The sequence below is a fragment of the Syngnathoides biaculeatus genome, chromosome 18 (genome assembly GCF_019802595.1).
Source record: "Syngnathoides biaculeatus isolate LvHL_M chromosome 18, ASM1980259v1, whole genome shotgun sequence".
Lineage (NCBI taxonomy): Eukaryota > Metazoa > Chordata > Actinopteri > Syngnathiformes > Syngnathidae > Syngnathoides > Syngnathoides biaculeatus.
In genome coordinates, this window is record NC_084657.1 from 19,693,454 (window position 1) to 19,704,266 (window position 10,813).

The 10,813-nt window shown below is 44.9% G+C and overlaps 1 protein-coding gene across 1 annotated transcript; it reads left to right on the forward strand.

Moving 5' to 3' along the window:
• Positions 1-1,335: 1,335 nt before the first annotated feature.
• LOC133492005 (gastrula zinc finger protein XlCGF8.2DB-like) lies at positions 1,336-9,064 on the forward strand. The gene is made up of 2 exons (XM_061803851.1): positions 1,336-1,970; positions 5,885-9,064. The coding sequence occupies exons 1-2, from the start codon at positions 1,940-1,942 to the stop codon at positions 6,913-6,915; spliced, it is 1,062 nt and encodes a 353-aa protein (XP_061659835.1). The 5' UTR covers positions 1,336-1,939; the 3' UTR covers positions 6,916-9,064.
• The last annotated feature ends 1,749 nt before the right edge of the window (positions 9,065-10,813 follow it).

The following is a 10,813-nucleotide window of genomic DNA, read 5'->3' on the forward strand; positions in this document are numbered from 1 at the left end:
ATAGCCATAAGAATTGAAAGAAAAAAATAATCCTCTCATTCTCTGCTGAAGTTTTGCAGATGTGTGACACTAAAGGTTCTATATATATCATATCTAGTATGTCAAAATTCTGGGACATCTTAGGAATTCAGTTGTTAGTATTTACAGTAAACTGTGCCACTTGGAAACATTTTTTAACAGTTCAGTCTTTCTTTGAAGCCATGTCACTGCAGTTTTTTTTTTTTTTTTTTTTTTTTTTTACTGTGTTTGAAAGTTTTGGGGGTCAAATCGCGGCATACTCAGCCTGTCATGGTTCCTCCCTTTATCCTCATTGCAGCAGCAGAGCTAGAAGCTGACTGCATCAGTAATCCCTCATTGGCCGTGCTGAGTCCCTGGTCAGGAGATGCTTTGCTGTGGAATTCATCAGTACATCAAAACAAGGGCAACATTTAGGGGCGGTTTTGTGTGCACCAGACAACTGCTCATGTCTCCCACTGTTCTTCGTGAGCATGTGAACACACAAGAAGCTGAAAGATTTGCACGCTTACAAGGAGGGCTTGGAGGTGCTGGGAGGATGGGAAGGGGGGTGCATAATAAATTTGTTGTTCATAGCATCTGACTTTGTGACACTATATAATAATCCTGTGAATGTAATCTTTTAAGGGTTTCTCGAACATTAAATCCACACCCACATCTGCACAGACATACATCTGTTAGCAAGGGCTTCATCATTCACTCAACATCCCCTTAATTGTGGAATTGTGGCTGGCTAATCCTGCTCCCATGCTCCCCTTAGGTACTATTCCTTCGACCCCTTGATGGTAGCTTTCCGCTCCTTATCTGGTGTCGTTCGTCTCCACGGCAACGCCTGGGATAGGAGGATTGCGCCAGCCGTTTTCTACGTACAAAGACCAAGGACAACCACCGGCTCCACAACACATCCTTGTCTGATTAGCAAATGGGCAACACTTTATCCATTGATTAAATGTATAAGGTCATATTTAAGCGAATAATGAAAGTGCAATAAAAGTAAAATAGTCTTCACAAGCTAAGATAAGCTAAACTAAGCCAAGCCGAAAAGCATCAAAATGCACGAGGCAACTCCAAACAGACACGAATGATATTTTGGTCCAGATCGAGGATTTCGAACATTCAGTCTAAATTCAGGAAGATTTATCTGAAGCGCTATCGTAGGTCGGACATGTTTTACCCATGTTCCTTTCGGGAAGAAATATCTCAAATGGCAGCCCACCCAGTCGAGTGGAATGAAGTGACAAAGAACTTAAGGAATGTTTTGAACGAATCTTTTTTTATTATTATTTAAAGAACTGAATCAGTATATAACTAGCGACAATCACTGGTTAGCTGGGGGAAATCTGCAGCACACCATGTACGGAACTCCGACTTAGACAAACTTCGTGGCTCGACGGCGTAAATCGAAAGGAAAAACACGTAGCTTTAATTAGCCAATAGCGCGTCTGACCCAAGAAAATAACAAAAAATAAACAAATACATTAACACGCAAATCTTAATCAATGGCTTTACGTTATATTGACTGAAGGGATAATCGCGTATTAGTAATACAAGTTTTGTCCAAGTGGTTTGCCGTAGCTACTCAGCAGAAAAGCTTCCTCCTCATACGTCTCTTCTTCAATTGCCACTTTAGACTTGAAGTGAACTTGCCTTCCCGAGTTGATTTGGAGTCCTCGACCCAGGACGTCCATCACCACCCTACAGGGCTAAAACCGAATTCGTTGAAGGCGTCTCGGTGCACGTTGAAGCTTCTTGGCCTCCCTTAACTTAGCTTCCTAGCCCTGCTAACAAAGAGACGCGTTTGTGAGCAAAATCGCGATCAGGTTTTGGGGTTTGGGACTTGCGAGCAGGAGGAACAGCAGAGTCGAAACAGGACATTCGGAGACCAAAAGTGTGACAACGTCAAGCGCTAGACGCTGTTTGCAAGATGGAGACCGGAATTGTGTTCTACAGCGCAGGTTTGTTCACTGTAGTCTAACCCAGTGATTCCCAAACAGTTTGGCGGGGTACATCAGTGTGCCGGAAGCGCTCTTCATGTGTACCGTGGGAAGTTATCCAATTTTATGTAATTGGAAAAAAAAATCACATTTATTTCCAAGAAATATTATAGCTTTATTCATTATTTATTTATGCCAGTGAGGCACAATGACAGACGAAATAACCATCTTCTATTAGATGACAGGAAGTACATACAATAATCTATCCATTTTTGGTGACATGTAATTTTGTTGGTGTGCCGTGGGATTTTTCAATTGTAAAATATGTGCCTTGGTTTTATAAAGGTTGGAAATCACTGATCTAACTTCCTTGGTCTCAGTTAGGGCTGCTGGATTCCTGGTAGATGGTAGAGTGGGTCCTCCCATGACTGAAGGGGAGATGGTTCAAATCCTGGCTCTGACTGTCTGGATGCCTGAGTGGCAGGACTAAATCTTAAATTGCCCCCAAAGTGGCAGTCAACCAGTTGGTGAGTGGGTGAATGTGAAGTCTATCAGGGGTGTCAAACCAGTTTTTGCCAAGGGCCACATTGTAGTTCCGGTTTCCCTCAGGGGACCGTTATGACTGTGAAACCATAAAATCGTTTCATTGCCTCATATTATGCACAACATTTATGAACCAGAGACGGCACACTGGATCAGCTGGAAAACGTTAGTTTCAGTTCTGAAGTCTCTGGGTCAATCCAGACCCACATATTCTCCTGCGTCGGTTTTCTCCAGGCACCCCAGTTTCCTCCCACATCCCAAATACATGTAATATTAATTGGACACTCTAAATTGCCCCTAGGTGTGATTGTGAGTGTGGCTGTTTGTCTCGATGTGCCCTGCGAGTGGCTGGCGACCAGTTCAGGGTTTACCCTGCTTCCTGCCTGTTGACAGCAGGGATTGGCTCCAGCACTCCCGTGACCCTCGTGATGATAAGCAGCCAAGAAAATGGATGGATGGATAGATGGATGGATGGCTTTATGAGCCAGTTTTAGAATCAGAAATCGAGGAGAATAGGTTTTTCAACTATTCATGTTTGGTAACACAAAAATGCTTGTCAATGTTATTATTTATGGTAGATAACAATTTGAAATTTTGGTCAAGATTTTCACACCAATCATGGAAGTTGACACAGCAGATTTGCCGTCGTGGGCCACAAAATCATGTGGTGGGCCAGATATGGGCCCCAAGCCTTGAGTTTGACACGTGTCTTGTCGATAAAGTGCTGTCCATTTACAATTTCTCTACTTGATCTGTCAAAGCACCCTGCAAACATGTATTAAAGGGGCTATGTAAATAAATACATTGTAGTAGCGGTAATAGTGGTAGTGACTTGATGATCCATTCAAGATGGCGGCCAATATGTCAAAAATTTGGGCCTCTTTGGAGTCTCATTTTTGCTTTGCAACTTTCCTTTCCCATTCCATCCGAGCGGGATGATCTTGAAGTGCTATACATTGTTGTTGAATTTTTAAAAATTTGTACAGGTCAAACCTCCTGCGCAACGTCGACCATCAAGAAGGTGATTGATTACTTGCGTCATTTACGGCAGAAAATACAACAACAGACCACCAAGAAAGATTATAGACCACACAAAGACAGGGTAAAGTCCATGCTAGGGACATTAAAATACAGTGAAGAAAATAAGTATTTGAACACCCTGCTATATTGTGAGTTCTCCCTCTTGGAAATCATGGAGGGGTCTTAAATTTTCGTCGTAGGTGCATGTCCACTGTGAGAGAGATAACCTAAAAAGAAAAATCCATAAATCACAATGTATGATTTTTTTTTTAACGATTTATTTGTGTGATACAGCTGCAAATAAGTATTTGAACACCTGACAAAACCAATGTTAATGCGGCGCAGTCGTCCTGTCCCATGTGCAGAAAAACACTGCTGAAGCATGATGCTACCACCCCCATGCTTCACAGTAGGGATGGTGTTCTTGGCATGGAACTCATCATTCGTCTTCCTCCAAACACGGTGAGTGGAATTATGACCAAAAAGTTCAATTTTGGTCTCATCTGACCACAAAACTTTCTCCCATGACTCCTCTGTATCATCTAAATAGTCATTGGCAAACTTAAGACGGGCCTTTACATGTGCTGGTTTAATCAGGGGAACCATCCATGCCATGAATGATTTCAAACCATGACGTCTTAGTGTATTACCAACAGTCACCTTGGAAACGGTGGTCCCAGCTCTTTTCAGGTCATTGACCAAGTCCTGTGGTGTAGTCCTGGGCTGATTCCTTACCTTTCTAAGGATCATTGAGATCCGACAAGGTGATATCTTGCGTGGGGCTCCACTCCAATTGAGATTGACCGTCATGTTTAGCTTCTTCCATTTTCTAATGATTGCTCCAACAGTGGACCTTTTTTCACCAAGCTACTTGGCAATTTCTCCGGAGCCCTTTCCAGCCGTGTTGAGGTGTACAATTTTGTCTCTGGTGTCTTTGGACAGCTTTTTAGTCTTGGCCATGTTACAAATTTGAGTCTTACAGATTGTGTGAGGTGGACAGGTGTCTTTATGAAGCTAACGACCTCACACAGGTGCATCTGATTCAGGATAATACATGGAGTGGAGGTGGACGTTTAAAGGCGGACTAACAGATCTCTTTGAGGGTCAGAATTCTAGCTGATGGACAGGTGTTCAAATACTTATTTGCAGCTGTATCACACAAATAAATTGATTAAAAAAAAAAAAATCATACATTGTGATTTCAGGATTTTTCTTATCTCTCTCACAGTGGACATGCACCTACAAAGAAAATTTCAGACCCCTCCTGATTTCTAAGTGGGAGAACTTGCAATATAGCTGGGTGTTCAAATACTTATTTTCTTCACTGTAGGTCGGTCTGACTGGCACCATGTTGTTTACAGAGCGACAATACAACGGGCAAATCTATGTTTGGTGTAGATCATGGATCTCAAACTGGTTTTTGTCCCGGGCCTCATTCTAGTTCCGGTTTCCCACCGAGGGCTGTTCTGGTTGTGACACCATAAAAACTTTTATCACCTCATAATGTTACAAAGAAAATGCATGAGCTAGTTTTGGAATCAAGGGTAATGGGTTTTTCAACTATTCCTTTTTGGTAGCACAAAAATACTCGTAATGTATCAACGTTATTTATGAAATATCCATCCATCCATCCATTTTCTTCGCCGCTTATTCTTACTAGGGTCGCAGGGAGTGCTGGAGCCTATCCCAGATGTCAACGGACAGGAGGCGGGGTACACCCTGAACTGGTTGCCAACCAATCGCAGCTACACTCACAATCACACCGAGGGGCAATTTTGAGTGTCCAATTAATGTAATAATAATAATAATGAAAAATGGATTGCACAGGTGCAAAGGACGAGAGCCTTGTGGGTTCCAAATGACAGGTAGGTGTGTTTACAGCTACTAAAGAAAAATAATAGTTGGGGGGGACGTAATCTGTAAATCAGGGGTGCTCGATGTGTCGGTTTGCCACCCCGGCTGAAACCGTGGTCGGCGGACGCGGCGCCGCTGGGGTGGCTTGTCGCGGTGCCGGGCCGCGGTGGCTCATCACCGCCGCTGAGGTGGATCGGACGAGGAGGCGGTTTTGCCGCGGCGTCGTCGTCACTTGTGGGCGGCGTTGTTTATCACCGCCGCTGAGGTGGACCGGGCGGGGAGGTGGTCTGTCCGCACACTTGAATGTCGAATGAGACTTCCGCAACTCTACGCATGGATGACGCGCTCGCCGCTCATATTTATTTTTTCATATAGGCATTGAAGTGAATAATGTTATAGTATTTTTCATAACAATATCTATTTTAGAATGTTTATAGGCATGACACTTGACCTTTAATTCACAGGGGAGGTTGCACAGAAATGAGATTTCACCCGTGTGTTTGTCTTGTGATTTGCAGATGTCAGTGAAAGTCTTGGTCCTGAGCGACAGGAGTCAAAGTTCCTTCATATTAAAGCGGAAGTGGAGGATAAAGAGCCTTCCCACGTTCAAAAAGAAGTGGAGTTGGAGCCACCCCACGTCAAAGAGGAGCCAGCGCTCTCCCACATCAAACAAGAAGAGGAAGAAAAGGAGGATACTACCATGTTTCCATTCACTGGTGTCCATTTGAAGAGTGAAGATGATGGTCAAAGTGGGAAAAACAGAGAGGTGGAGCTTCCCAGCAGCAGGTCAAGTCAACACATGACAACAGGAAGTGACAGAGACCACCAAGCAGGTGGCCTCTTTGCTCCACTGTCAGATAGTGATGACACGTCACACTTGTCTGACAATCACGATGTTCATGAGAATGAAAGAGAGTCTGCAGGTGATATGACGTGTCACACTGACAACAAATGCTGGAAATGTTTTCAGTGTGGAAAAACGTTTGCTTATAAGAGCCGTTTGAAGCGACACATGAGAATCCACACTGGGGAAAAACCTTTTGCCTGCACAATTTGCGGGAAAAGAATCTCTTCAAAGCAACATTTAGAATCTCACACAAGAATACACACGGGTGAGAAACCATTTGTCTGCTCAGTTTGTGGGCAAAGGTTCTCTGATAAGGGAAACTTGAAATATCACACAAAAACGCACACTGGAGAGAAAGCATTTGCCTGCTCACATTGCGGAAAAAGATTTTCTCATAAAGGGCATTTGACAATTCACACAAGAACCCACACTGGAGAGAAACCCTTTTCCTGCACAGTATGTGATCAGAGATTTTCTGAGAAGGGAACTTTAAAAGGTCATACAAGAACACACACTGCTGAGAAACCGTTTTCCTGCTCAATTTGCAGTCAAAGATTCTCCGATAAGGGAAACCTCAGACGACACATGGTAACCCACACTGGAGTGAAACCTTTTTCCTGCTCAGATTGTGGCCAAAGATTCTCTCAGAAGTACAAGGTGAAGACACACAAATGTGTTGGTGCGAAGAGCAATCATCAATGAGGAATGGAGCTTATTATCTGAACTGGGTTCCTCAGTTTTGGAACCAAAGAGCATTGTATTCTATGTAACTTTTAAAAGGTCTCTGTTGGAGGATGCTTTTTTTCCTCCCTGTGTTCATTTAATTTTGGGTAGTGAGAATGTTGGTTATCCATATAAAGCCTGGAGAACAGTTTCAAACATGAACAGTTAGCCTACGTGCAGAGATGCGCTCAAGGACAAATCTGGGTACAGAGCAGAGCCCCACTGATGACATGAGGAAATTGCGGAGTCATGACTAAATACGGGCATAACACATACTTCATCTCTTGTGGAAGAGAGTTGAGAATCAGCACTGATGTTGAAGCACAGCAAAGCATGTGGTTTCTCCAATGTTTTGTTTTTTGTGATGTTCATGTCTAAAAAAAAAATCAAAGAAAAAGAAAATATTTTTCAAACTCTTCTCAGGTCATGTTTTGGCAGGTCAAAGACTGTGAACTTCAGGGGGGGTTGGTTTGGTCTCGTGGTGTGATTTCAAGATGGCACCTAGCAGTGTGACAGCCTTCGGCACGTTCTACCTGGTACTGTTTACATTTGTGTGTTTTTTGGTCGTCTCGGGACTCCAGTACACAAGAAAGTACTTGCTAACCCTCAGATAGTCTTCTCCAGACTTCTTCCGGTACACAAGTTCAGCTGCGAAAAAGGGGCCACTGACTGGCGCTTCCGTCGATTTATTGTGCGAACCTACACTCCCTAGCCAATACAATGGATGAACTAAAGTTTCTGATCAAGACCTGCAAAGACTAGACCTTCTGCTGCCCTGTGCTTCACAGAGACTTGGCTTTGTGGATGCATCACCGACAGTACCGTTTAGCTATCCGGCTTTCATGTTTTTCGACCGGACCGCAAAGCGGAGCTAGCACGAAATCGAAAGGCGGTGGAATTCATATCAATGAGAAATGGTGCACGAACGTTCCACACCTCAGCACACACTGGAGCCCGCTTATGGAGTCGTTCTTGACCTGTAAACCGTTTTACTCGCTGCGTGAATTAGCCTCTTTCATTCTCGTAGGTGTTTACACTCCACCTCAAGCTAGCATGAGCGCAGCACTGCTAGTGCTCGCCGAGCAGGTAAACGAGATTATCCCTGGAGATTTTAATGTAGCTAAACTTAACCAGGCGGCACAGTGGATCAGCTGGAAAGCGTTGGCCTCACAGTTCTGAGGTCCCGGGTTCAATCCCGGCCCCGCCTGTGTGGAACTTGCATGTTCTCCCTGTCCCTGCGTGGGTTTTCTCCGGGCACTCCGGTTTCCTCCCACATCCTAAAAACATGCAGCATTAATGGGACACTCTAAATCACCCCAAGTGTAATTGTGAGTGTGACTTCCTGTTTGTTTCTATGTGCCTAATTAGAAGCAGCACATAAAATGTCCGAAGGGTAAATAACACTCTAGACCAGGGTGCTCAATGTATCTATCGGCGAGGCAGTTTTTGGTCGATCGCATGACCACATGCCACAAAAGAAAAGAAAAGAAAAAGACGTCAGCGTATCATCCATTTCGGTGCTTGATTGACATTTTGCCATTTGCCATTTTGACCAATCCTGGCCTCTTCTGACATGTATCACCGCATGTGCACGTAAAGGCGGGTTAAAAGTAAAGTTGGTCTCCTATTTACTGTCTGTCCCTTGCTTTCTCCACAGTAGTCGCGGCAATGCACCCCCACCCTATCACCCCTATTGTCGCGCCGATATACTCAGCACCCCACCCCCAAACCCCTCTCGTTTGTAGATCGCGACAGGCTAGCTGCAATGTAGATCTTGGTCACAAAAAAGTGTGGGGACCCCTGCTCTAGACCACTGTCATACTGATATTAAAGAGCAAGTGTAATCCATATAAACATTCTAAAATAGATATTGAAATGAAAAATACATAGAACATTATTCACTTCAATGTCTACACGAAAAAATAAATATGAATGGAGAGCGCGTCATCCATGCGCAAAGTTGCGGAAGTCTCATTCGACATCCAAGTGGTTGCCATATTGGCAGGATAATTTAAAATGCAACTACCACGTAATGCTTGATTTTTAGTCTATTATTAATGAATAAAAGGCAGCCGGAACAGACCCGTGCGTTTTTTCACCACACAACATGATTTTGACTTTTTGTCACTCCCGCCATGAAAATCCTCTCGAGGGATTTGTTTTTGAGAAAAAGCAGGAAGTGACGTGCAGGGCAGTCGCGCACTCAAGTGGACTCGTTTGTTTCTATTAGTTTTACCTGCGGGAAGGTCGCTCGTTGTTCCTTCGTGTTAGCCAAAATGCCGGCTCATTGCACTGCTGGATATTACTCGAACACTCAGGAGGATGGATTCGCTGTCATGGTCCTGCCGGTCACAGCCCTGGCTGTACGGGTTCCCTACACACCTGCGTTGATTAGGAAGCACACACCTGTGCCTCATCGGCAATAATGAACCCCCGAGTACTTATCGGACCCAGCGGACGGTCTGGCTTTGCCAGATCGTTGCCATCCATGCCTCGTTCCAGCACTTCCTTGTTCCTGATCCTGAATCCCGGTGTATTGACCTCTGCCTGTCCTCTGACCAACCCAATAAGCTTAACGTCCTTGATGCTGCTGCTGCTGCTCTCTCTGACTGGCCTCCCGGCTTACAACCTTGTAACGAATAAAGACCTTCCTTTAACTGCCTTCCTGCTTACCAAGTCGTGCATTTGGGTCCACACTAGAGTTCTGGTTATGACATTCGCTCGTCATACTTTTCCAAAAGATCCGGTTCGCTGTGAAAAATGGATTCCACATGTGCAAAGGACGAGAGCTCTGTGGGTTCCAAATGACAGGTAGGTGTGTATACAGCTACTAAAAAAAAATAATTGTTGGGAGGGGGAGGGGGGCGTAATCCGTAAATCAGGGGTGCAAAATGTGTCAATGTGCCACCCTGACCGGAGCCGTGATTGGTGGACGCAGCGCTGCCAGAGTATTTTATTGCGGTGCCGGGTGACCGTGGGTCATCTCCGCCACGGAGGTGGATCGGGTGGGGTGGCGGTTTGGCCGCGGCGTCATCGTCACTCACGGGTGGCATTGTTTATCACCATCGTGGAGGTGGATCGGGCGGTAAGGTTGTTTGGCCGCATGCGTTTGGCCGTGATCCGCCTATCATCTAAATATGACTTGAAACAATAGGGTATTATTGCCCCAGTCACTTCACTCGGTTGTGAGATGTTCTCTTCTTCGAAAAGAGCTTCCATGTCAGGTGGGACGTGTTCGTCTCCCATAGCAGGTGGCACAGCGTCTTCTCAAGGGCGAATGTCCTAGTATGACATCACGGACAGTAGATGCAGCCAATACGGTGACCACTTGGAAGTCGCCAAATGACACTTCTGCAACTTTGCGCATGGATGACTCGCTCTCCGCTCATATTTATTTTTTTTTGGATAGACATTGAAGTGAATAATGTTATACGTGTACGCAGCTGAGTGAGGGATTCTTGGCTGGGTTCTTCAGATTCGCCATCGTTCGTGCAGCAGCCCGACGCCATCCGATGCGCACCTCGATGTATTTCGTATTGGATCTTTTGTTACGTTATGAGAGACCGATTACGTGATCTGCCCCAAACTATTTTTTTTTTTTTTTTTTGAAGCTGTATACACACCTACCTGTTATTTGGAACCCCCAAAGCTCTCGTCCTCTGCACCCGTGCAATCCATTTTTCACGACGAACCGGGTCTCTTGCAAACTTATGAAGGGTAAATCCATTCTCCCGAGTGTTCAAGCAATGTCCAGCAATGCAATGAGCCGGCAATTTGGCTAACACGAAGGAACAACGAGCTACCTTCCCGGAGGTAAACCTAATGGAAACAAACGAGTCCACTTGGGCGCGGCACTGTCCTTTATCACACTTCCTGC

Excerpts from the sequence above, each read along its gene's own strand:
- LOC133492005 (XM_061803851.1), top strand. The coding sequence starts at position 1,940 with ATGGAGACCGGAATTGTGTTCTACAGCGCAG. Across the intron at positions 1,971-5,884 it reads AATTGTGTTCTACAGCGCAG|ATGTCAGTGAAAGTCTTGGT; the intron begins GTTTGTTCACTG and ends TGTGATTTGCAG.